The 26,956-nt window shown below is 48.2% G+C and overlaps 1 protein-coding gene across 5 annotated transcripts in view; it reads right to left on the bottom strand.

The window, feature by feature from the left end:
* The window catches only part of IQGAP3 (IQ motif containing GTPase activating protein 3), a 44,967-nt gene extending 26,654 nt beyond the window's left edge, over positions 1-18,313 (bottom strand). For 2 of the 5 annotated variants that reach the window (XM_024232275.3, XM_024232280.3), the window contains exons 1-13: positions 18,200-18,313; positions 15,024-15,111; positions 12,051-12,207; positions 11,688-11,765; positions 10,277-10,353; positions 9,421-9,488; positions 9,217-9,330; positions 8,798-8,976; positions 8,251-8,338; positions 7,499-7,662; positions 6,591-6,678; positions 4,419-4,582; positions 2,113-2,270 (exon numbers count right to left, since the gene is read on the bottom strand). In XM_024232275.3, coding sequence (XP_024088043.2) covers positions 2,113-2,270; positions 4,419-4,582; positions 6,591-6,678; positions 7,499-7,662; positions 8,251-8,338; positions 8,798-8,976; positions 9,217-9,330; positions 9,421-9,488; positions 10,277-10,353; positions 11,688-11,765; positions 12,051-12,207; positions 15,024-15,111; positions 18,200-18,236 — 1,460 coding nt within the window. In that variant the 5' untranslated portion in view covers positions 18,237-18,313. Of the gene's footprint in view, positions 1-2,112; positions 2,271-4,418; positions 4,583-6,590; positions 6,679-7,498; positions 7,663-8,250; positions 8,339-8,797; positions 8,977-9,216; positions 9,331-9,420; positions 9,489-10,276; positions 10,354-11,687; positions 11,766-12,050; positions 12,208-15,023; positions 15,112-18,199 lie in introns of those variants that run through there. The other 3 variants (XM_024232282.3, XM_063727380.1, XM_054551160.2) reach the window with 2 other exon arrangements.
* Positions 18,314-26,956: the final 8,643 nt, after the last annotated feature.

The raw sequence follows: 26,956 nt of genomic DNA, 5'->3' as shown, positions 1-26,956 counted from the left end.
AGAGAGGTGAGTAGCATGTGAATCATCAGCCAGAAGTCAGGGGAAACAGTTGAACAATTTTCCTCACTTGACCTCCAGGACACCACACTCTTTTAGTTCTCTTCTTGCCTCACAGGCTGTTCTTTCTGAGACACCTCTGCTGGTTCCTCCCTGACATCTAAACATGGGAGCATCACAATCTTCAGTCTTCAGACCTCTTCTCTCTCCATACTTACATTGTAGGGGATCTCACCCAATCTCATGACTTTAACACCGTATGCCCCCGAAAGCCCACCTCCAGCCCATTCATTTATCCCAGCCAGCTCCTTGTGATTTCCAAGTGAATGTCTAACAAGCACCTCAAACCCAACAGCTCACATCTGAACTGATTCCCCTGCTTAACCTGCGTGTCACACCGTCTCTCCCATCTTGCCGCAAATCTTGGAGTCATACCTAATTCTGTTCTCTCTTCTACCCCATATCTATCATATGACCAAATCCTGTCAGTTTGCTTTCAAAATGTATCCAAAATCTGACTCCTTTTCCCCACCTCCACTACCGCTCAAGGCCAAGCCCCCATCATCTCTTGCCTGGATTACTCCAATAGCTGTCTAACAGGTCTCCCTGCTTTCCCCTTGTACTCCTGCAGTCAATTCTCAGCACAGCAGCCAGAAAGATCCTGTTAAGTAGATCAGATTGCTGGGCACGGTGGCTCACGCCTGTAATTCCAACACTTTGGGAGGCCAAGATGGGAGGATAGCTTGAGCCCAGGAGTTCAAGACCAGCCTGGGCAACGTAGAGAGATCCTATCTCTACAAAAAATTAAAAAATTAGCCAGGCATGGTGGCATGTGCCTGTAGTCCTAGCTACTTGGGAGGCTGAGTCGGGAGGATCACTTGAGCCCAGGAGTTCAGGGATGCAGTGAGCCATGATTGCACCACTGCACTCCAGCCTGGGTGACAGAGCAAGGCCCTGAGCTATGATTGCATCACTGCACTCCAGCCTGGGTAACAGAGCAAGACCCTGAGCTGTGATTGCACCACTGCACTCCAGCCTAGGTGACAGAGCAAGACCCTGTCTCTAAAAATAAAAAAAAAGAAGTAGGTCAGATCAACTCCCTCCTGGCTCAAAACCCTCCCGTGGCTTCCTTCCTTACTCACAGTAAAAACCAGAGTCCTACATGGTCTGGCCTCGGCTACTTGGTCTTCATCTCCCACTCCTCTTTCTTCCTTACTTCACTCCACCACACTGGCTTCCTGGTGTTCTTTGAACACACCATGCACATTGCTTTCTTGAGGCCTCTGCCCCAGATAGCCTCATGGCAATCATTTATGCCCTTTAGGTTTCTTTCAAAATGACCTCCTCAGCAAAGAGGTCTACATTATGTAAAACAGAAAAACCATCCCTACTATGTCTCTACCCATTACCCACTCTGCCCTATTTTATTTTTCTCTACACCTCTTCTTTTCTTTTCTTTCTTTCTTTTTTTTTTTGAGATGGCATCTTGTTCTTGTTGCCCAGGCTGGATGGAGTGCAATGGCGCGATCTTGGCTCAACACAACCTCCACCTCCCGGGTTCAAGTCATTCTCCTGCCTCAGCTTTCAGAGTAGCTAGGATTACAGGCATGTGCCACCACGCCCGGCTAATTTTGTATTTTTAATAGAGATGGGGTTTCTCCATGTTGGTCAGGCTGGTCTCGAACTCCCGACGTCAAGTGATCCTCCCGCCTCGGCCTCCCAAAGTGCTGGGATTACAGGCGTGAGCCACTGCACCCAGCCACCTCATCTTCTTTTCTCATCATCTGTCTCCCTTTACTAGCATGTAAGTTTGACAAGAGCAGAAAGTGTTTTGTTCACTGATGTTTCCCAGCACCTAGAGTAATATCTGGCACATGGGTCAGTACTCAAACATCTGCTAGGAAAGAATGAATCAATGAAGAAAACAGGAATGACTGTGACCCCATCCACTCCCAGGAAGAAACACAGGCCAAGGAACTGTGAACAGACCCAGAGTGTGGGCCTGGGCCCAAGAATGGGACATCAGGCACAAGGCAAGTCTCCAACAGAAGAATGCTGAGTCTTGGCTACATTCCCCCATCCCTCACTCCCAATATGTGGCTAAGCCTTTCTCACCGCTGGGCATTTTCTCCTTCCACCTCAGCGAGGCCTGTAGCAGGGTTCACCAGGCTGCTCCAGAAGCCACTGGCATCCCGGGCCTCCAGGGCCCGGTTAATCAGGACCACAGCTGAGAGCATCTCCACAGCCACGAAGAGCTCCTCCTGGCCAAGCTCCTACAGTGGGTGGGAGGGCCAATTCCCAAGTGGGCAGGTGAAGGGTCTAAAGGCCTATTCACCATCCTGCCCCCCAGGGTTCTTGAATATCCCAGAGTCTCTATCCCAAAACCCCAGTGGCCTGATTCACTCACTAATAATCATCATACAAAACCCTTGAGAATACTTACTATGTGCTCAATTATAAGTACTTCACACACATTATCATTTAATTTTCATAATAAGCCGACAATAGAACCATAGTACCATTAATATCCCCATTTCACGGATGAGCCCACGACCAATAATGTAAGTCAAAACTAGCCGTCCGATTTCAAAGCCCACACTTAACAAGTAAGTTCTACCAGCTCCCATTGGTCCCTACTGCATATCATGAACTGTATTAGCCGGGTGCAGTGGCTCACACCTGTAATCCTAGCACTTTGGAGGCCAAGGTGGGCAGATCGCTTGAGCTCAGGAGTTTGAGACCAGCCTGGCCAACATGGCAAAATCCTGCCTCTACTAAAAATACAAAAATTAGCTGAGCATGGTGGCGCGTACCTGTCGTCCCAGCTACTCGGGAGACTGAGGCAGGAGGATCGCTTAAACCCAGGAGATGGAGGTTGCAATGAGCCAAGATCACACCACTGCACTCTAGCCTGGGTGACAGAGCCAGACCCTGTCTTAAAATAAAAAAAAAAAAATTGAACTGCAGTAGGCCCTGGGTATACAGAGATGAAGATGGAGTGGTCGCCTCCACACTGCACTGCACCGCACACCCAAGAAGCCCCGACCCCATTTCCCTGCCCTGTCTTTCTTCTGCTTTTCGAACATCTGCTTATGCCGTGCCCTCTGTCTTGAGCACCCTTCCTATTTTCTTCTCTTTTTTTTTTGAGATAGAGTCTCGCCCTGTGGCCCAGGCTGGAGTGCAGTGGCACAATCTTGGCTCTCCCGGGTTCAAGTGATCTCTGAGCCTCAGCCTCTGGAGTAGCTGGGATTTCAGGCATGTGCCACCACCACACCTGGCTAATTTTTGTATTTTCAGTAGAGATGGGGTTTCGCCATGTTGGCCAGGCTGGTCTCAAACTCCTGGCCTCAAGTGATCTGCCTGCCTGGACCTCCCAAAGTGCTGGGATTATAGGCATGAACCCCCACACCCAGACCCCTTCCTATTTTCTCCTAACAGAATGTTGTGAATATCAACAACAATAATATTAATAGCTAAAGTTTACTTTCTTCTCTAAGGTTCTTACTTTCTTCTATTAGGTTCTTCTCTAAGCAAATATGTTACCTTATTTAATCTTATAGCCTGAGGTAAATATATTATTGTTCCCATTTTATATTCAAAGAAATTGAGCAGCAGAGAAAGTAATTAACTTGCCCAATGTCACATAGCTAAGAACTAGCAGAGCCAGATTTGAACTCACGCAGCCTGGCTCAAAACTCCACAACTTTAGTCACAATGCTTTACTTCTTAGTACTTATTTTATGCTTCCTTGTACATAGTCATTCCTATGTTGAGACTGTGCCTTTCCTGAGGGCTGTGCCTGTATCTAAGTCATGCTGGGAGTAGACGCTCTATAAACATCTCCTGTGAGTGTAGTTCTCTATTGATTCTCTTCCAGGAAGCCTTCCCAGCTCTGCTTCCTCCATTTCCTTGGTCTGAAGACTTCTTCCACCTATGTCATCTGCTCTTCTCTCCCTGTGTCTCTATTTGGACCCTCAGGTGTATTCTAACTCCTCCAACAGACTGAAAGTCCCTAAGTGAGGGCCCTGTCACTTCACTGTCAGAGAAGAAGTATGAATTGGGATGAGGTGGGACAGTGAAGTGCTTCAAAGCATGGGCTTCTGCATCCACTCCCAGCACTGGCACTCACAGCTGTGTTGGGCAAGTGACTTAACCTCTGCATCTCAGTTTCCCCATCTCTAAAATAGAATGCCTCCCTCATAGGGTCCTTTTAAGGATTAAATGAGTATGTAAAGCAGTGTTTGCTCAAGGTATTGGCTATTAAAATATGCTCAGTAAGGCAGGGATGGTAGCTCTTTCCCCAACCTAATCTCATGGCAGCATCTCATATTGCACTCACAAGAGGGTGGCCTGGGCTGCCTGTCCTGATCCCTCCAGCTGCATGGGGACCGCAGAGCTAGACCCACATTTCTGGGGCTTACCCCCTGCTGCTGCCGCTGGAGCACTGCCAGCTCCTGCTGGTACATAGACGACGCAACAGGGTACACTGGAGGCAGCTGGGCCTCCGGGCACATCAGCTCCTTCACAGTGTCAGCCGCCACTCCTCTCCGGATGGCTTTGTTGATTTGCTGCACAGCATGGAGCACTGCAAGGGAGGAGAGCAACAGGTTGTACTGGCTGGGCATTCAGCAGCATCTCCACTCTCCTCACCAACTAGGCTCTGCTGGGGGATCTTGGTGGGAAAGTGGCTTTGCAACTGTTCTCAAAAATCTGCTAGGTTTAAAATGCATTTCTAAATGTTCAGGAAGAAAAGGGGCTGGGTTGCTTTAAGAAGAGGCTCTGTAAGAAGCAATTTGTCAGGCCTAGAAATTGAGTAGCTCAGCATGTAACACAGAGTGGCTGTCATGGCAGAGGGTGAGTTCCTAAGGTGGTGAGCACAAGATTGACAGGTGGCTATGGAGCGTAACTAAGATGAGGTTAGTCAGGGGGCTCTAGGGACCAAGGCTTGATGACAGCACAGAGGAATAAGGAACCAGCTCCAAGGTGGAGCCGTTTGCTGCAAAGGGCAGTAGTAAGCTTAAAAGGGGCTGTGGTGCCTCAATGTAGTCTGAGTTTACAAACTCTGTGGCTTACAAAATGCCAAGCAGATATGGGCACTGACATGAAGGAGAGCACAATCTACTGGGAAGAACTAAGGATACCAAAGTACCTACAGTGCACTGCTGTCAATGTCATGTTAGAAGTCCACCTCCCCCACCCCCACACAATGCTATGGCAGAGCAGGGGAGGAGGGATTCTGCCTGGGAGAGAGCAGAAGACTTCACAGAGGAGGAAGCCTTGGAGACAGCTCTGGAGAATGTTTTCACCTGCTCATCAACAGGTGAGAATGTGGGAGAAATGTAACCCAGAGGACCAGAAGCCCAGTGATGGGAAAGGCTGGAGGGCAATCTAGGGAGAATAGATCGTTTACTTGGCTGAATTGGATGGAATGTGAACAGAAGAGCTGGGGACGAACTCTGGAAAGGTCTTATCTGCCAGGGCAAGGAGATAGGACTAAAGTGTGGGCTAAATAATGGAAGAACCCATGAAGGTCTGAAGATGTTCAACAAGGGAGATAAGATCAGATCTGTGCTTCAGAGATTACTCTGGCAGCAGCAATCGGGAATGAACTGAGTGGATTAGGAAAGCAGCCAGTCAGGAGTGGCCTGGGGGCTACTGAAAGCTAGTGAATGTCGGAAAGCTTTGTTAGACAAAGGTAAATGGTTACTGAGCAACCTCTAAACCTGACAGCAAGTCCAGACTAAGGCAAGCAACTGTAACAGGTCTAGTGTCCACAGGCTATTGCATTTTGCCTCAGCATTGTTTCTCTTCATACTTGCAGTGCAGATAGATCTCTTGGAGGAAGACAATTACTAACTCACATTCTTGTAACAAATAATTATATTTGTGGCCGGTCACAGTGACTCATGCCTATAATCCCCAGCACTTTGGGAGGCCAAGGTAGGCAGATCACTTGAGGCCAGGAGTTTGAGACCCACCTGGCCAACACGAAGAACCCTACCTCTACTAAAAATACCAAAATTAGCCTGCCATGGTGGCAGGTGCCTGTCAACCCAGCTACTCGGGAGGCTGAGGCAAGAGAATCATTTGAACCCAGGAGGTGGAGGTTGCAGTGAGCCGAGATTGTGCCACTGCACTCCAGCCTGGGCAACAGAGTGAGCCTCTGTCTCAAACAAAAACAAAAACAAACAAAAAAGAATTACATTTGTATACAATGTTTTTAAGGGAAACTGAAAAGATGAGTTTTTTGCTCATATTCTGGAAAACTACTACATTTCAGAAGCCAAAGGAATTCAAGCAGGTTGAAACTGTCAAAATTACAGGCAAACTGCCTGGAAGAAAACTGCCTGCCCCAGGAGAACAGCCCAGTGCAGTATTGGCATGTCATTATCTCTAAGGCCTTAATGAACTTATCTGTAGTGTCCCCCCAGGCAGCAGGAATAGAGCAGATTATGTGAGGGGAGAAGTTCCTAGCCAGGCTGGAAACAGCAGCAGTGTGTATTGCCCAATACAGAAGCCAGCAAAGAGGTGGGATACTCTTCTAAGAGCCAGAGATATGCACAGAGCAGGCCTCAGACCTGCAGATGACTTACTGGCTTGTTCCTGATCACCCTTTGTGTTGGCTGCAGCCACACCAGCCTGGACTTCCTCCTTTTCCAGAAGCTCCACCAGGCCCAGCTCCTAAGAGAGGGAAGAGATGCAGTAGAATGGAGTCCTTCTGGGGCCATGACCATGCTTTACAAGTTGCCAGCATGAGCTCCCAGGTCTACCCAGCCACCTACCCTCAATCCTACCTCTCTCCTTTAGGCTGGCTCACTCATCCCTATTAACCCTTTTTTTTTTTTTTTAAAGATGGAGTCTTGCTCTGTCGCCCAGGCTGGAGTGCAGTGGCACAATCTCGGCTCACGGCAACCTCTGCCTCCAGGGTTCAAGCGATTCTCTGCCGAAGCCTTCCAAGTAGCTGGGATTACAAGCGCGTGCCACCACACCGGCTAATTTTTGTATTTTTAGTAGAGACAGGGTTTCACTATATTGGCCAGGCTGGTCTCAAACTCCTGACCTCAAGTGATCCACCCACATCAGCCTCCCAAAGTGCTGGGATTACAGGCGTGAGCCACGGTGCCCAGCCCTATTAACTCATCTTTAAACTTTCTTGCTCAGCAAGCATCTAAAATCACAACATAGACAACACGAATAGTGTCAGGGGAAAAGTCAACTACGTTAAAAACAAGATTGCTAAGTGGAGGCACCAGTTCAACAATGGGGGAGCACATTACTGCCTATGGGACTGTCCTTGGGTTCCTCTTGGTCAGCCTGGGGGACTCTCAGGGACAGAAGCTGATCAATCTGGTCTACTAGGCCTTGGGGTGATTTAACCATTTAAACACATAGTCAGCACTTACAGAATACAAAGGACCAACAGTGGTGATCCTTGAGTAAGAGGCCCTCTCCTATCCTATGGTCACATAGAGGGGGTGGCAGGTAATAGACAGAGGCTAACCTGTGCCTTCTGCTCTCTGTCTGCGCTCAGTTGCTCCAGGTACCAGTCAGCAAAGTTTCTCCTCACCCCTCGCAGGGCCAGGGCAGGGTCTTGAAGGGCCTTGAGCAACGCTTCAGGGCTCTGTCTTTCCAGGGCATCATCAACAACTTCTAGAGCCCCATGGACTGAAAAAAAATGACTCCATAATGGACAGTGTGAGAAAGCCACCTCTCATAATCCCTTAGTCCAGCCCTAGGAATCTGCCCTCTTCTTGCCTGCCTGGAATTACACCCACCCTTTCCCCCTTGGTTCCTGGGCCCATTTGGTTCAGCCCAAATTCTTCAGCTTGGTCTTCACAGCCTCCTCACTTCACCACCCCAGACCCCAAGGATATCCTCACCCAAATAGGCAAATGCCCACCCATCCTGAGCCTTCACACGGCTCCTACCCAGATCCCCCCATCCTCATGTATTCTCCACATTGCCCCTCTCGAAGGACCCCAGTCCAACTGCCCTCCCAGCATCAAGAGCTGCTCCTCTCTATGGTTCTCCAGTCAGACAGAAGCTTCCCGGACATGGACTACTTCTCCTCTAGACACCGATGGCCAGAAAGCAGTGCACATACTCCTTGGACTCTGATCTTTCCCCGAGGCAAGAGTTGGCCCAAGTGAGACCATAGGGCTTTCTGGCTTGAGAAAAGCTATCCCCAAGCCTCCCAGTGCAGGGGCTTACCCTGAGGGCACCCCTAAACCACTCCTGCTCGATCTCTCTTACCGTTGACATGGTTGATATTGCCCTGGATTTCAGCCTGAGTTAGGTAGTGGTCATAGATGTCCTGGCTTTCTCTGTCATCCTGCAAAAACTCCATTGAAAGGGAACCTGGGAAACCCAATTCAATCTTCTTGTCCTGCTCTTCCCTCCCTGGCTACACTTATTTCTTCTTCTGGGGACCTTCCCAAGGCCAAAGGTCAGTCTGCTCAGAATTCAGGAATTGTAGGGTCTAAAACACCTGGCACTGACACAATTAAGCCAAACCAACCTTTGGAACCTCCAGTCCAATCTCATTCTGTTCTACATTCCAGCACCCCTCTCAGGCTTCCCTGAAGATCATCCCCCAAGAACCTCTTCTCCAGTCTTCTCTTCGGAATTCTCATCATTCTTCCACGTTCCTTTCCTATTTCTCTAAAATCACTGATTAATTATGATTTCTCTAAGAAGCAATTTTGGATACTAGAGACATGACAGATAGGAGTCCTGGTTTCACTTGAGACTTTCCAGCCACTCAACTTTTTGGTCCCTGCAACCCAAGACTACTCCTTACATGGTTCCTGGCATTGGCTGCCTTCTCCATCTTGGCCTGGGCCAGCATCTCCTGGTAGACGGCTGCCAGAGGTTCTCGGAGATTCTCCAGAAGAGCACTGGGATTCTGCAAGGCAGCCAGGGTGTCCTCCACCACCCTTCGCTCCACTGCTTCATTGATGGCAAGAACAGCTGCATGGACTGGGAGGGGGCATGGAAACAAGGTCAGGAGGCCAGAGTGAACTCCAGATTGGAGCACAATCAGTAGCAGGCCACTCTAACGTCATCCTTTTTCCCACCCTCAAGGGCCAGGCAAACCAGTTAGCCTGATGGCCCTATCTGTGGATGAGAGCTGGCCAGAACCCATCCAATGGCTGTGAGGCTTGGAGCCCTCCCATACGCACTGAGCCTACTCCTGGCAGAGCAGAGCCTAGTCTTTACCTGCAGCCTCATCCACCGAGAGCTCATTGGCCAGGATGCCCCCGATCTTGCTGAAGGCAGGCAGCTGGAGGCCATATTTGGCCAGTTCGGATGCCATGTTGCTGAGTTCCTCAGCTGCAAGGATGCCACAGGTGCCCTTCATCAGGCCCAGAAGCCCCAAGATCCTGCCCAGGCTGTGGTGGTCGGGGAAGGAGCTGGGTTTACCTGTGAATTTCACTTTCCCGTATAGATCATGTATCTGAGGGGCCAATCCCAGCCGGAAGAGGAAGAGACTAGGAAAAAACGGAAGGCATTGGAAGGCACTGGGGCCTATTCATTTCGACACTCTGCCCACGATGGGTTTGAAGGAGATACTATGGGGACCTAGAGATGAAGACCACTCAGCACCTGCCCTCAAGTCATCCCCAACCCACATAAAGAAATATGACCATAAATCAGCCCAAGGAAAGTGCTGTAGAAGGTAAATAAGATGGTGTTGGGGGTCTGAGGGGATTAGGAAGGCTTCACAGAGAAGGCCACATTGCAGTAGCAGGTCACTCAATGGAGACAGAGGACAAGAAGGGCAAAGCAAGCAGATACCTGCTGAGCGAAGGCACAGGGGCACAAAGGGACATGGGAAGTGAAGTCAAAAAGAGATGGCATGGTAAACACAAGGAACCAGTCAGTCACTTGCTGTGATTTAGCCAACTGGTTGCTGATGGCTGAATGTAAGTAGGACCAAAGAGCCTACATCATCCATACTAAGTGGCTTGCCTGTGTTGCTCTCAATAGGTCCTGTTCTGATTCCTTTATACCCAGTTACAAACTGAAGGCCCTACCCTGCTACCTTCCTGTCTCTGGTACTCTGCCTGCCCTTCCCTTTCACCCACACAGGCCATACATAAATGTGCCCACAGACACGCACAAAAATCTAAACACAACTCTGTAAATCTGAAACCTAACTCTCCTGAGCAGTGCTCCCTGTGGTCTACCCTTCATCCTTCTTGCTGAGTTTGTTGCTGTTGATTGTTGGTTGCATCCAACTAGAGGAACCTGGATGATAAAATTTGAGGTTTCTCACCTGAGGGCATGAATGCAGTAGACTACCCGGGGCATGTTCTTTTTGTCATAGATGTCCGTGGTCTCTGGGAAGAAGGTCTAGAGGAGAAACCAGCCAGTTACTGCCATTGGGAACCTTTAAGCAGCACCAAATATGGAGAGGGGGTGCCGAGGAATGGGTCTTCCTCTCCAACCTGAGGTATGTGCTCCCTTGTTACCTGGGGTGTCTAGGTCAGTCTCCCCCAACCATTTCTAGTCAGCCTAGTATAAAAGAAAGGCACTGGGGATGCATACGAAGCCAAGGCTCAGCCACAGACACATAGTCCTAGGGTGCCCTGGATTAACCAAACACCAGATAAGGCCATCAAGGCTACAGGATATAAGCCATATCCTCCAAAAGCAATAATGGCAACAACAAAAAACCAGGCCCCCAGTTGTCTTCCAGATGTCTACAGTGAGCCTGCATGCCTCACCTTAGACCCTTGCCAGAGACGTGGTATGCTGGAGAGCTGGCCTACTCCCATGCAGGGCCCAATGAAGCATATATTGCCAAGGACCACAAAAGTGTCAGGCTGTTATCCCTGTCTCCAAGCCAGCGGCTTCTGATCAATGAGAGCCCTTCTGAGAACCGAGTGGCACCAGGTATGGCTTCTCAATGCCATCTAACAACTGTAATGAGGCCTAACCTCAATATATCTTGGTTACATATAGATTCACAATAAAAGACCAAATTTAGAGACCTAGAGTGTTCCAGTCCCACTGAAGACACATGACCTCTATTGCTTCTGCCTCCCATCAAAATGTCTTTCTTTACTGCTGTTTCCCGTCTTATAGTTCCTTTCTACAGTGAAGAAAAACAAAGCAAAAGAAACCATACATTGTAGAATCCTGTCATGCCTTCATTTGTATAGCTCTTCACAATTAACAAAGGGAGTTCACACAGACCATGTGATCCTCCTGACAACACTGTAAGGTAGACAGGGCAGGGCTCACTATCCCCATTTTACAGACGAGTAACAAATTGAGGTTCAAAGAGTGAAATCATGTGTCCAGTTGGGGTTTTGGACCTAGGCTTCTAACTCAAAGTCTACCATCTAGGGATGTGTATACCCTTGCTTCACACTGTGAAATTTGGTGGAGACAGGGCTGGCCAATACGAGCATGACATAGCAGCCCCCCACCCCCTGCATAATGGGAACCATGCCACTCAGGCCAGGGAAACTTCACCTCCTTTCATCCACAGGGAAGAGGAGGCAGAGAAAAAATAACCTGGTTCAAAGACACACAGCCGCAAGGAACTGTTCTCTTAGATTAAGTTAGTTTAGAAGACACATGGAAATAGGGCTAAAGGGTCCAGGGAGATAAAGCATGAGATTGTTGGGGGTGGCTGGTAAGGAGTAAAGATGAATATCAATCTTCAGGCCCAGTATTACCGAAGGCAGACCGATGTGGGCTATTGCAGATAGCCAAAAGTTGATGTTGTCTGTGTGACGGAAATGTAAGCCAGTTGCCTGAAAGAGAAGGAAAAAGAAAATCTATTTCCACAGTTCTCAGCACTCCCTATGGGTAAAGCCCAGACTACAGCTTAAAGATTCAGGAGAGATGGGCAGAGGGGAACCAGAGGACCACATCCTGTGGATTTTCCATCCCTATCAGGACAGAGAAACATAGATTAATAACACTCCCTTTTATCCAGATTTGGACAATAAGTTATATGGTCACTCTACCCTCACAGCTTTGAGGAGAAGGCATAGTTTGAGGGGAAGAAGGTAGAAGGTGAGGTCCAATCCTCCCACCTGGTACCGCAGCTGCTCCACATCATAGATCTTCTTCAAGGGAACCACGGAGGGTGCAAAACAGTGGCCCAGCTTGGCCAGCAGCACTCCATTCCGAAGGCTCTCCTCCAGCTCCACTGGGGAAGGAAGCTTCTCCTTCAGGCAGGCCTCCATCCAGCTATGAACATGAGAGCACCTTCTCATGCACTCTGGCAGACCACAGTGATTTATTCTAACAACAGGAACTTCCCTCTCTGCCTCCTTTTAAGTGGCCCCTGACCCTCCTCTGCTTCCTGTTCCTGCTCTACCTCCAACTCCCCTCTCTGCCCATTGCCTGGCTGTTCCCAGCTTCTCCTAGGCTGCCCCAAATATCTGGACTGGCCAACCCTCAGCCCCACTCACCCCAGCAAATCTTCCTTGACAGATCCTGAACCTGCCCATCTTCAGTGAGGCTTAACTGTTACATAGCTTCTCACTCAGTCTAGTTACATATTTTTTTTTTTTTGGAGATGGCGTCTTGCTCTTGTTGCCCAGGCTGGAGTGCAATGGTGCGATCTTGGCTCACTGCAACCTCCGCCTCCCGGGTTCAAGTGATTCTCCTGCCCTCAGCCTCCCGAGTAGTTGCGATTACAGGCACACACTACCATGCCCAGCTAATTTTGTATTTTTAGTAGACATAGGGTTTCTCCATGTTGGTCAGGCTGGTCTCAAACTCCCGACCTCAGGTGATCCGCCCGCTTCGGCCTCCCAAAGTGCTGGGATTACAGGCATGAGCCACCACGCCTGGCCCTAGTTACATCTTTGACTGTTAAATAAAATAGAATGTGCTCACTCCTTTATTCTGGGTTGTTCTCTGAGAAACTGGGTGCAGAAAGGTCATGTCTGCCTGAATGATCTACATGGCTCATAACCCAGCTTTGATGATGATGACAGTAGTGGGGCTGATGCAAGGGGAGCAGCATAAAGGGACAGAAAGACCACAGCTCTTGGAGTCCGAAGGCCCCCCTTCCAACCGTCTCCCCTACTTCACCTCTGTGAGCCTCAGTTGCACAATTTGCAAAATGAGGATAATGCCACCTGTACTTCCTTCAGTGGGCAGCTGCCAGGATCAAATGAGCTAATGAATGTGAAAACACTTTGAATATAAATGTAAAGTATTATTATTACTGATGGTTGTATGAGGGAGAGATTAAAGTCTCCTCAGATGGAATCTCTAAACTTCCCTACATATTGCGGTCTAATTGGAAAGTATCTGTTTCCAAAAAGAGAGCCAGTTACACATTGTTCCATGTCTTCCCTGCCTTAGACACCTGATTTTTCCTGATTGCCCCATCATACTGACTTCCTTTAAGAACATTAAAAGTATCCTGTCGATTAAAAGCAAAGAATTAAGTATGTATCCTGCTTTTCCTGTACAGATTGACTTTTAGAGTAACCAAATAGTCCTAAGATGATGAGGGAATGTTCTTTAGGATTTCAGCTAGTAAATATGGAAGAAATGACAGAACTAGAAAATAGTCATTTTACACCCTTGATAAAATAATAAATTCTGATGTAGACCAACAATGAATGAAGGCATTAGATGAAAAGTTAATGGGAAATTTTATGATGTGTAAATCAGGTTGGTTTCACCTAAACTCCCAGATTGAACTTAGCATCACTAAAAGTGGAACAAGCAGACATTGTATTCTTTCTGTAAGATGTGATATGGAACACGTATCTTACATATGTTAAATATCACATATTTCAGATATATATATTGCAGTATATAGGGGGTAAAAGGATCTGAGTGGGGGAAAAAAAACCACCAACACTAATGAAGACTTCTTGTCAAAAATGGTTTTTTGTTTTTTTATGAGACAGAGTCTCACTCTTTCACCCAGGCTGGAGTGCAGTGGCATGATCTTGGCTCACTGCAACCTCTGCTTCCTGGGTTCAGGCGATTCTCCTGCCTCAGCCTCCCGAGTAGCTGGGATTACAGGCATGCACCACCGTGACCAGCTAATTTTTGTATTTTTTTATAGAGACAGGATTTCACCATGTCAGCCAGGCTGGTCTCAAACTCCTGGCCCCAGGTGATCTGCCCGCCTCGGCCTCCCAAAGTTCTGGGATTACAGGCGTGAGCCACAGCGCCCATCCAGGTTTTTCTGTTTGTTTTTGGAGACACAGTCTCACTTTGCCATCCAGGATTCAGTGCAGTGGCGCAATCTTGGCTCACTGTGGCCTCCTCGACCTCCCAGGTTCAAGCAATCCTCCTTCCTCAGCCCCCCAAGTAGCTGGGACTATGGGCACACGCCACCATGCCTGGCTAATATTTGTATTTTTGTAGAGATGGGGTTTCGCCATGTTGCTTGTCAAAAATGTTGAACCCAAATCTAATTAAGCCAACATTCATTTATAGGAAATACAGGGTATAGAGGCACAAGCTGAATGACACAAGAAAGCAAATAGACACCCATCTCTAAAAAACAAAAGGAAAGAAAGAAAAGAAATAGAGACAAAATGTAGGATATTCTTCAGGGAAAATGACCCAGTTTTCTTCAGCAAGTCAATAATATAATGAACTGAAAAAAGGAGATGGGCTGCTCTGGATTAAAGAAGACATACAAGCAGATGTAATTAGTGAACTTTTTGGATCCTTATTTGAATAAGATAACTGTAAAAACAGATTTTTTTTAAAGACAAGCAGGAAAATTTGAAAATGGCCTGGGTATTGATCTTCCAAGGATTTAAAATAATTTAGTTGGATATTATAATGGCATCGTGGTTATATAAGCGAACGTCCACATATTTTGGAGATACGTATTGCGGTATATAGGGGGTAAAAGGATGTGACTGGGATTTGCTTCAAAAAAAAATTAAAAAGCTATTTCAACTCGCCCCTTCCCACAGGATGGACTCTCGATCTGTTGCATTTGCTTTAGGGGCAGATGCCTAGGGTGGGGTGGTAGAAAGGGAGAGCAGAAAGAGTCCATCTTCCTGGACTCTGCTCACCGCTTGGCCTCCTCCAGCCGGCACAGGTACTGATAGGCAACGTTCTGCCGCCTCTGCTCATCCATCTCCTCAGCTGTGAGGCGTTCATCTGAGGAGTTAAACGGGATAAGGTCAATGAAGAGAGCATTAGAGGTGCCTTAGCACTGAAGCGTCTTTTTTGTTTTTTTTTTGAGGTGGAGTCTCGCTCTGTCACCCAGGCTGGAGTGCAGTGGCCTGATCTCGGCTCACTGCAAGCTCCGCCTCCCAGGTTCAAGCCATTCTCCTGCGTCAGCCTCCCGAGTAGCTGGGACTACAGGTGCCCGCCACCACACCTGGCTAATTTTTTGTATTTTTTAGTAGAGACGGGGTTTCACCATGTTAGCCAGGACAGTCTCGATCTGACCTCGTGATCCGCCCGCCTTGGCCTCCCAAAGTGCTGGGATTACAGGCGTGAGCCACCGCGCCCAGCCGAGTCTTCTCAACAGACTTGTTTAGGTAACCCTGCTCAGAGACCTGAAGCATCTCCCATGTGTCCCTCCTTCTCTTCCCAGGATACCCTTTAATAGGCAGCGTCCTCCTGTGCTGGAGGCATTACTTCTCTTTCCTCTGTAGCCATCTTCCTGTCCTCTTCCTCAAGTCTACTCATGGAACTTCCCTCAGTACCTCTCAGCTGGGACATCCAGAGCCTTCCTTGGCTTGAAACTTAACTCCTTTTCTTATCCCTAATTAGACTGAGTTCTCCAAGAACTGGACCTGTGTCATCCTCGTTGGTTACTCTCTCAGAGGTGAGGTAATAGAACCAACCAGGATTCATCATTCACTCATTCATTCATTCATCAATACCTCCTTTATGCCAGGCACTGGACTAGCAGACCCCTACTCTTAAGAAATGCAGAGATAAAGGCCTGCATGGTGGCTCATGCCTGTAATCCCAGCACTTCTGGACGCTGAGGTAGGTGGATCGCTTGAGCCCAGAAGTTTGAGACCAGCCTGGGCAACATGGTGAGACCCTGCCTTGACAAAAAATACAAAAATTAGCCTGGTGTGACGGTGCACACCTGTAGTCCCAGCTACTCGGGGCAGGGCTGAGGTGGGAGGATCACCTGAGCCCAGGAGGTCTAGGCTGCAGTGAACCATGATCGTGCCACTGCACTCCAGCCTGGACAACAGAGTTACTGGGGGGTTTGTTTTGTTTTTGAAACAGGGTGTCACTCTGTCACCCGGGCTGGAGTGCAGTAGTGCGATCACAGCTCACTGTAGCCTTGACCTCCTGGGCTCAGGTGATCTTCCCACCTCAGCCCCCCACCACCAAATAGCTGGAACCACAGGTGCGCACCACCATGTCTGGCTAATTCTTGTATTTTTTGTTGAGACTGGGTCTCACCATGTTGCCCAGGCTGGTCTTGGACTCCTGGGCTCAAGTGATCCTCCCGCCTTGTCCTCCCAAAGTGCTGGGATTACAGGCGTGAACCACAGCGCCCAAAGATTATTATTGGAGGAGAAAAACATCTGAATATATTAACGTGATAAGTATGATTATGGCCCATGAATAAAATCTATGGAAGCAGCAGAGGAAGCAAAGGATTCTAGCTATGAACTAGATCTTAAGGAATAAATAGGCAGAACACGGGGAAAGGCAGTCCAACAGAGGGAAACATGTCACTCACTTGGGATTAAGCGGAAGGACAAAGAAAATTTTAAAAGATCACAAAGGTACCTTCACTATCCTTTTCGGTATAGGTCACCCGAGGAGGAAAAGAATCTTCAAGTTAAATAAAATAGAGTACTGATTCCAAAACTCAAGAATAGAGAATCCCTCAAGTGAGACAACAATCATAATTTGCCTTAGTTACAGTCTCCCTTAATCCTTTTCCCTTCTCTCCCCTCTCTCTATTCTCCTTAGAAACACAATACAAACACAATACAAAATCAAACAGAAAGAGTAAGAGAAAGCCACACACACAGTAAGAAAATAAACTCAGAGAGCTTGAAAAAAGGCAGAGCTTAGCCAATCTGTCTTTGACTCAGCACTTAATGTCATTCCTGGTTGTTATCCTATTTCCTTATATTGCATATTCTGCAATGATTCGGGGAAGGGCAGGGCTTATTTGAATGAGCAGTTAAGTAAATTAAAACACATGCGCGCGCGCACACACACACACACACACACACACACACACACCCCTCCAAATACAGATTTGAAAACACTGGCCAACCACAGGAAAGCCATCAGTTCCTCCAAGGGGGTGTACAAGGAACAAGTGTTGGTTGTTAAGCATGGAAAATAAACCAGTAAGTGAATGACATCACCTCAGAGTTATGAACTGAGGACTGTGGGCGATGGGAGGGATTTTGTACATACACATGCTGTCTCAAAAAAATAAAAAACCAAAAAACAGTTTTCCCGTCCTTCTCAGGTCTGGAACTAGTTTTCCTTTAACAGAAGACTGGACATGGACTTTGCTCTTTGAATCCTAATAGAAACGAAGGGAGTGGTGGAAGGAGCAGGTTTTCCTTTCATTCAGAAAATCAGATAGAACCTTTCTGCCCCACCCATCCTTCCAACTCCAGTCTCTCTCTCTCTAAAACAGTGTCTTTGAAAATGTGGCCCAGGGACTACCTTCCTCACAATCACCTGGGGTGAGGGAAGAAGCACAGCAGTGCTTGTTATAAATGCAGATTATGGGCCCCAAACCAGACCTTCTGGAACTGAAGCTCTGGGACAGGTCCCAGGTATCTGCAATTCAAACAAGCTTCCCGGGTAATTTCAGCCCCCTGTTTGACAGGCATTGTCTGAAAGCGGCATCTCAAAGCCTAAGAGTCCCCCAGATCCCTTGAGGCGTCTTGTCCGGTGGCAGCGCCGGGCAAGTTTGGTAGCCAGCATTAACTGCTGAATTTTAAGGAGCCATTAGGATCGCCTACATTCTCCCGACTCCGGAACCCCAGAACTTGGAAATAGGGAGAAAGTTCTTTGTAAGCTTTAAAGCGCAGCACATTAGTCAGGGGACAATGCGCCGCTCACAGTTCCACTCGGGCCCGCGGCGCCCGGGCTGAGGATTCCCGTCCCACTGAGCAGTCCCACCGCCCTCGCCCCTCAGGCTCCACGCTCGACACACGCCCCAATCTCTCCCGGGACGGCCAAGCCCCCGACCAGCGGCACCACTGCGAGACCCTTCTCTGACCCTTCCCGCACTCACAGGCTGCCCGGCCAGGGCCCGCTGCTCTCCTCTCCATGTTCCTCCTTCTTCCAGGTTTGAATCTCCCGCCGTTGGGCCACCGCCCCTCACCGTCTGCGCGGCCCGACAGGACACTTCCTGTCCACACTGCTGAGAATCCTGGGATTTGTAGTTCCAGGCCGCGGAGGCGGGCCACCCAGATGCTAGGAGAAGAGGCGCCCCAGGCCGGGGCAGTACCGCTCCCCTTACAGCAGTTCCTCGGCTTGTTCCTTCCAGGCTCCTTTTCTGCTAAACAGTCTTATTCTAGCTGCCGCCCCTGCCATTGCCTCTGTCATTTCCACCTAGTATTCCCATTAACCCCTACTCTGCTTCTTATGTGTTCCCGAGTCCGACTAACTTGTGGGCCTACTTGGCGCTATGCACTAAGCTAGGTGATGCGAATGCAGAGATGTATGAGCGCAGTGAATGCTCTAAAAAAGTTTGCTGTTCTGGCACAAGTGATAGACGTATAGTCAAATAAATTAGAGGTCGGTGATGCACAGAGGAAGGGGGTCATTGCTGTGATTAAGAGCAGCGAATGACAGGGAAGACGTCCTAGTGGAGGTGACAGCTGATTTGGGTTGAGAAGTGAAACAGAATTCATCAGATTGAAGAAGAGAGGCAGTGCAGTCAGTGGAAACAGCATGTGCAAGAACAAGGAGGTGAGTTCGGGAACTTAAACTTGGTTCAGTTTTAGAGGAGAACAAAGCTCAGCCAGGGAGAGGCCAGAAGGGATCCTGGAGGCACAGCGCCAGGTCCAGTAGCACCTTTGGCACCATGCTAGGGCCCTGGCATGGGGTCTGGTGAGCAGTCACTAGCTAAGGAACACTTTAGACATAGGTCAGAGCCAGATTTGTCTTTTAAAAAGAGCCATCTTATAGCAGGGGATTGGAAGGGGGTGAGGCTAGGGACAGAGACCAGTTGGAAGGCTACTGCAGTAGCACAGAAGAGAGATAATAAGAGCCTGAACTAGGCCTGGCGCGGTGGCTTACGCCTGTAATCCCAGCACTTTGGGAGGCCGAGGCGGGCAGATTACCTGAGGTCAGGAGTTGCAGACCAGACAGGCCAACATGGCGAAACCCCATCTCTAGTAAAAATACAAATATTAGCCGGGCGTGGTGGTGTATGCCTGTAATCCCAGGTACTCGGGAGGCTGAGGCAGGAGAATCGCTTGAACCCAGGAGGCAGAGGTTGCAGTGAGCTGAGACTGTGCCACTGCACTCCAGCCTGGGCGACAGAGTTAGACTCTGTCTCAAAAAAAAGAGCCTGAACTAATAAAAAATAATTATGACACCAACAACTATGCTGAAAAAATATTATCTGATAGGTTTCCCCATCTTGTATTTCTCCTTTTACCCTTTCCCCACACTCCATCCAACCAAGCAGCCTAGGCTTATAGCTTGGGCAGGTAGGAGAGGAGAATGTGAAAGAAAGAACAGTAAACAGAAATCCATACCTAGAGCCTTCAGAGGAACAGAGGAGACTCAGGGGCTGAGACAAAACTGGGAAAAGTATGATTTGAAGAGAGTGGATGCCCCCCCTGAAGATCCAAGGAATTCCCCTTACCTCTCACCAGCTGGGGGAGGTAGAATCTAGATGTTGGTGGCTCCTGGCAACTGGGGCCCCATTCTCTGCTTCCTGGAAAGGACCCTAGGTGTACAGGGCCCTGAGAAAGAACAGTTGTATAAGGAGCCAGGCAGACAATAGACAGCTTTGCAGAAATTCCTGACCTAGACAGAAAGGAAGTATCCGAATGAATTACTCCCCTCTTCTGCTTGGACCCTGGGCTTGAAAAGGCCAGGTAGATGAGAAGAAAGAAGATGTCAGTGGACACCTTTGTGAATAAATGGCTGAGGACCAGATGAGCCTCACCTTGGCATCATATACCTCCCCCTACTTAGACTCCACCCTGGGGAAAAGGAGGGGGCAAATCCCCAGACTGGTTCACATTGTTTCCATTATCCCAGTGGAATCAGGGCTTGAAACAGAAGTTGAGTAGAGATTAATTTCTTCCACACCAAAGTTATGGACCAACACACATATAGTGTTTACTATAGGATGGGTACTATAGCATCATCTTACAATAACTATTTTATTTAATCTTTACAATACAGATTAGAAACTGAGGCTTAGAAAGGTCACACAGCTAATAACTGGTAGAGACTAGAGCTAAATGCAGATAGTCGCACTCCAAGCTTGAGTTCTTTTTTTTTTTTTTGAGACAGAGTCTTGCTCTGTCGCTCAGGCTGGAGTGCAGTGGTGCAATCTCGGCTCCCTGCAAGCTCCACCTCCCAGGTTCACGCCATTCTCCTGCCTCAGCCTCTCGAGTAGCTGGGACTACAGGCACCTGCCACTACGGCCGGCTAATTTTTTTTTTTTTTTTTGTATTTTTTAGTAGAGTTGGGGTTTCACCATGTTAGCCAGAATGGTCTCGATCTCCTGACCTCATGATCTGCCCGCCTCAGCCTCCCAAAGTGCTGGGATTGCAGGCATGAGCCACCGCGCCTGGCCTTATTTTTTATTTATTTTTTATTTTTTTGAGACAAAGTCTCACTCTGCTACCCAGGCTGGAGTGCATTGGCATGATTTTGGCTCACTGCAACTTCTACCTCCTGGGTTCAAGCAATTCTCCTGCCTCAGTCTCCCAAGTAGCTGCAATTACAGGTGCCCACTACCACGCCTGGCTAATTTTTTTATATTTCTAGTGGAGATGGGGTTTCACCATGTTGGCCAGGCTGGTCTCAAACTCCTGACCTCAGGTGATCTGCCCGCCTCAGCCTCCCAAAGTGCTGGGGTTATAGGAGTGAGCCACCACGCCCGGCCCCAAGCTTGAGTTTTTAACCACTGTATACTATACCAACTCCAAGGCATGAGACTGCAGTACAAAGGGTATACTAGAGGAGGATTTCAAAGGTAGAATCAACAGGCTGAGATTGAGAGCCAGAGAAGAAGTCAAGAATGGCTCCTCGGTTTCTGGTTTAGAGACTGGGTTGTTGGTCTACTATTAACACTGAGAACGCTGGACGGGTAGAGTTAGGGAAATGTGAATTTCCCTTGGACAAGTTACATCTATAGGTATACATTTAGAAATTATGAGGCTATCGGTGTTAAAATCACAGGAGTCAGTGAAATGTTCTTAGAAGAGTATATAAAGTAAGAAGAGAAAATAGCAAACGGCAGCATGTTGGGGGACAGTAGCATTTAAGAGGTAGACAGAGGGCCCAGCAAAGGAGATGGAAATGGAATTTTCAGAGAAGGAAAGAGAGAGCCAGGAGACAGAACGTTATGGAAGCCAAGTGAAAAGAGAGTGCAAGGATGTGGTGGGTACAGAAAGGAATCAAACAAGAAAATGATTCAGAAATGATCACTGGATAATTGGGAGGTCATCGAAGCCTTGGTGAGAACAGTTTCAGTCCATGCCCTCTCCCTAAATCATCCTCCCTTCTTAAGGGAAGCCTGCTGAGTGAAGGACAAACTGAGCTGCGTATTTGGCCCTGACCAGGCTGTGGCAGCATCTTAAAAGCCCAGCTGTCTGCAGCTTCTGCAGACGCTGGGTTAGCCTGCCTTGGGCATGGGACTCAGGACACACCACCCCAAAATATGACTGTAGGAAACTAGAATATGCCTCCTCAAAATATACTTCTTTGGCATATTTTGAGCAGGTTATTCTGAGAAACTGCAGACACAGGAGTAGCGCTGAAAAGTTGTCCTTTCGTAAAAGAAATTTATATCTGTAAAGGAAATCTACATTAGTAAAGTATCTGTATCAGGAAGAGGGCTGCTCTGAGATAACTTCTGTTTGGCCCAGCTGGACAACCTCTGTTCACCACGCACTTGCTCCCCTCACCCTCCAATAACTTGGATCAGCACCACCCCCGAGATGCCCCAACCCCTATTCCTTTCTGTACCTGGGGATGCTATATAAATGTCAATCATCTGACCTTTCTTTGAGTCTCATGTGTTACGGGACTCCTGTGTATATGCACATACAGTCATGAGCCTCATAACAACATTTTGGTCAACGACAAATCGCATATACAATGGTGGTGCCATAAGATTATAATAGACCTAAAATATTCCTATCACCTAGTGATGTTGTAGCCACCCTAACATCTTAGTACAACGCGTCACTCACATGTTTGTGGTGATGCTGGTGTAAACAGACCTACCATGCTGCCAGTCATATATACATGTATAGTAATGTCCTAGGCTGGATGTGGTGGCTCATGCCTGTAATCCTAGCACTTTGGAGGCTGATGCAGTAGGATTAGTTGAGCCCAGGAGTTCAAGGCCAGCCTGGGCAACATAGCGAGACCCTGTCTCTACAAAAAAAAATTTTAAAGTTAGCTGGGCATGGTGGCACACGCCTATAGTCCCAGCTAGTCAGGAGGCTAAGTTGGGAGGATTACTTGAGCCCGGGAGGTCAAGGCTGCGGTGAGTTGTGATTTCACCACTGCATTCCAGCCTGAGTGACAGAGAGAGACTCTGTCTCAAAAAACAAAAACATAAACAAAAAACAGTAATGTCCTAGGCCTTCACATTCACTCACCACTCACTAACTTGCCCAGAGCAACTTCCAGTTCTGCAAGCTCCATTCATGGTGACTGCCCTACACAGGTGTACCATTTTAAATCTCCTTTTTTTTGGAGACAGGGTCTCCCTTTGTCACCCAGGCTGGACTGCAGTCGTGTGATCTTGGCTCCCTGCAACCTCCGCCTCATGGGTTCAAGCAATTCTCCTGCCTCAACCTCCCGAGTAGCTGGGATTACAGGTGTGCGCCACCACGTGCAGCTAATTTTTAGTAGAGACAGGGTTACACCATGTTGGTCAGGCTGGTCTTGAACTCCTGGCCTCAAGTGATCCACCCACCTCAGTCTCCCAAAGTTCTGGGATTACAGGTGTGAGCCACCATGCCCCACTTAAATCTCTTATACCATATACTTGGGGTACTTTTTCTGTTTAGATATGTTTAGATACACAAATACCATTGAATGACATTTGGTGACAGTATTCAGGAGAGTAACATGCTGTACAGCTTTGTGGCCTAGAAGCAATAGGCTATACCAGAGAGCCTGGGTGTGTAGTAGGCTACATCATCTAAGTTTGTGTAAGTAAACACCATCTATGATGTTTGCACAACGACAAAATCACCTAATGATGCATTTCTCAGAACATATCCCTGTTGCTAAGTGAAGCATGACTGTAATTAAAATGGTTTTTCTCCTGCTAATCTGTCTTATGCCAATTTAATTTGTAGCCCAGACAAAGAATCTAGAAGGGTAGAGAGAAGCCATTTTTTCACTCTGCCACAGCACCATCTGTAGCACCCAGCACTATGCCTGCACATAGCAGGCATTTAGCAAAGGCTGCAGGCCAAACGCAGGTGAACCCCATCACTTCATAATTTTTGTTTCTGGCAAAGGCCTCTTTACTTAAAAGAGGCCTTTCCCTAGGCAATGAGGACATTTGCTTTCTGATGCAGGCCACCCTTGGTGAGTTGGGGCATTATATTCCCATCATCCTGGGGCCTGCTGTCCTCTCATTAAGCAGAAACTGTAGGTTGCAGATCAGTGGAGTTGGAAAAAGGAGTCTTGGGGGAGTCTCTTCTGATCTCCAGGCCTTTCCTGACTATCAATCTTTCACCCTGTTTCCAAATGTGAAACCACCACACAGAAGCACAGTATGTAAGAGAGCGTGTGTGTGTGTGTGTAAGAGAGAGAGAGTGAGAAAGGGTTCACTTCCAGGACAGCTCAAGCCCCATTAAAGCTTGCTGTCACAGGTCATGCCAGGTGCAGTCTGTAATCCCAACACTTTGGGAAGCCAAGGCAGGAGAATCATTTGAGCTCAGGAGTTTGAGACCATCCTGGGCAACATATCAAAACCCCATCTCAATAATAATAATAATAATAAGCCAGATGTGGTGGCACATGCCTGTGGTCCCAGCTACTTGGGAGGCTGAGGTGGGAGGATCGATTGAGCCCAGGAGGTAGAGGCTGCAGTGAGCTATGATCATTTAGGCACTTCAGCCTAGATGACAGAGCAAGATTCTGTCTCAAAAAAAAAAACAACTTGCAATCACACAGTGTAGTGGAAGGGACCCTAGGCTACTCACCTTGAATCAAAAAACCTAGAGTTGGCCGGGCGCGGTGGCTCACGCCTGTAATCCTAGCACTTTGGGAGGCAGAGGCAGGCAGATCACCTGAGGTCAGGAGTTCAAGACCAGCCTGGCCAACATGGTGAAACCCAGTCTATACAAAAATACAAAAATTAGCCAGGCATGATGGCAGGCACCTGTAATCCCAGCTACTCAGGAAGCTGAGGCAGGAGAACGGCTTGAACCCAGGAGGCAGAGGTTGCAGTGAGCCGAGATCGCGCCACTGCACTCCAGCCTAGGCAACACAGCAAGATCCCGTCTCAAAAAAAAAAAAAAAAAAAAAAAAAGACTAGGTGCAGTGGCTCACACCTGTAATCCCAGCACTTTGGGAGGCCAAGGCAGCCAGATCACTTGAGGTCAGGAGTTTGAGACCAGCCTGGCCAACATGGTGAAACCGCATCTCTACTAAAAATACAAAAATGAGCTGGTCATGGTGGCGTGCACCTTAATCCCAGCTCCTCAGGAGGCTGAGGCAGGAGAATCACTTGATCACTTGAGCCCAGGAGGCAGCGGTTGCAGGTAGCTGTGATGGCGCCACTGCACTCCAGCCTGGGTGATAAAGTGAGACTCCATCTCAAAAAAAAACCTAGAGTCTAACCCCAGCTACATGACTGCTCTGTGACCTTAGTTAAGTCACATCTGCTGTCTGAGGCTTGGTCCCCTCTTCTGTGAAATGAGGGGATGAAGTAGGTGATTTCTGAGGGTGTAACTAGTAAGCGCCCCTCTGATGCCTTGATTCATTTCTTGAAGTGAGGGACTTGAGGGGGTGTGCCTGCAGCACTACTGAGGTTTAGCACTAAGATACGGCTTCAGAGCTGTCACTCAAATAATTCCCTAGGACTGGAGGGTGGTACCTGGTTGTCTAGTAACCTCCAGGGCTTTCAGCTAACAGCTAGGGAGGTAACCCAAGCCAGAGGGGCCATTCCAGAGGGCCAGCTGCGGAGAAGACCCAAGGAGGTAAGGTGTCCTGCAGTGGGGAACCCCACATTGGATGGGGGTGGTCAGGAATGCCCTGGAGTGGAAGGCCTTGAAAAGGCAGGATTTCTGGGTGTTCTTAGAAGCAGGGGGAATTTCTTTTAAAAGAGACTGCTTTTCCTCTGCCTGCTCCTCCTAAAAAAGGGGAAAAAAAGAATAAAATGGGAGGGGTCAACAGCCCAGGGCCTGGGTCTTTTCCACTCTTTTTCCCATCTCCTGGGAGGAGAGTTCATAAAAAGCTTTTGCCCTTCAAGGGGAAAGATACTAACAGGATATACAAGCTGATGAGATGCTTGTATTCAGGTTTAAGAGGGCTCTGGAGACCAGAGCAGGAGGCTGGGGACCTAGAACCAGCCAGCAGACAGAAAGCGGAAGAAATAGAGAGCGAGCTTCCCCTTGAGCTAGGGAAAGGGCAGTAAATGCATGTTCCGTCCTGCACCACACTCCTTTTCAGAGCTGCACCACACTCCTTTTCAGAGAATCCTTCTCTCTTGGAGGTTCGCTCCTTGCCGATTCAGGAGCCTCCTCACCCTAGGGTCCCCAGTGCCTAGTGTGGCTCCTAGCACATAGCAGGGGCTCACTGAGTGCTTGTTGAACTGACCTGAACTACATCTTGATATTAGATAGCAGGAGTACCTAGATGATGAGTGGGGGGGTGTCTGTGGAGGCACAGTGTGAAGGAGGTTATGGAGGAGAGGCCCTGCACATGCGGTGCCTTCATCTATTTATTTGCAGTTTTTTTTTTGAGACAGAGTCTCTCTCTGTCACACAGGCTGGAGTGCAATGGCGTGATCTCAGCTCACTGCAACCTCCACCTCCCGGGTTCAAGCAATTCTCCTGCCTCAGCCTCCCGAGTAGCTGGAATTACAGGTGTGCACCATCACGCCCGGCTAATTTTTGTATTTTTAGTAGAGACGGGGTTTTGCCATGTTGGCCAGGCTGGTCTCTATCTCTTCACCTCGTGATCCGCCCACGTCAGCCTCCCAAAATGCTGGGATTACAGGTGTGAGCCATTGCACCTGGCCTATTTGTTCAATCCAAAAACACTCGTATGGTGGTAACATATACATAACATACAATTTACCATTTTAACCATTTTAAAATGTGCAGTTCAGTGGCATTAAGTGCACTCACATTATTGTGCAATCAACACCACTATCCATCTCCAGAACTTTTTCATCTCCTTTCATAAACATTTATTGAGAATCTACTATGTGCCAGACCCTGCAAGTTGCTCCAAATCTAGTAGTGGGGGGAAGACAATAAAGTCATAAACTCTGACCTAGTGTGATAAATGCTATAAAAGACAGGCATCAAGTGCTATGGGACCACAGGAGTACCCAGTTGGTTGAGAAGAAGGTGCGTTCTGAAGTAAGCTGTTACTTGACTTGAGTCTTGAAGGAGGACTAAGAATTAGTCAGGACGTTAGAGTGAGAGTGGATATGGTGCCCAGTGGGACAGAAGAAACAAAGTGAGAGGTCAGAGAGCAATCCTTGAAACCCTGAGGGTCATGCTAGGGCAGGGGTAAAGCTGAATTGCCCCAAGCGGGTCCTGCTCTAGAGGAAGCCAAGGCTGACATACTGACCCTTCTGTTCCCCTTTGTCAGCCCT

This window comes from Pongo abelii, chromosome 1 (genome assembly GCF_028885655.2).
Source record: "Pongo abelii isolate AG06213 chromosome 1, NHGRI_mPonAbe1-v2.0_pri, whole genome shotgun sequence".
Classification (NCBI taxonomy): domain Eukaryota; kingdom Metazoa; phylum Chordata; class Mammalia; order Primates; family Hominidae; genus Pongo; species Pongo abelii.
The sequence above is the reverse complement of the archived record's forward strand: the minus strand, read 5'-3'. Positions and strand labels throughout refer to the sequence as shown.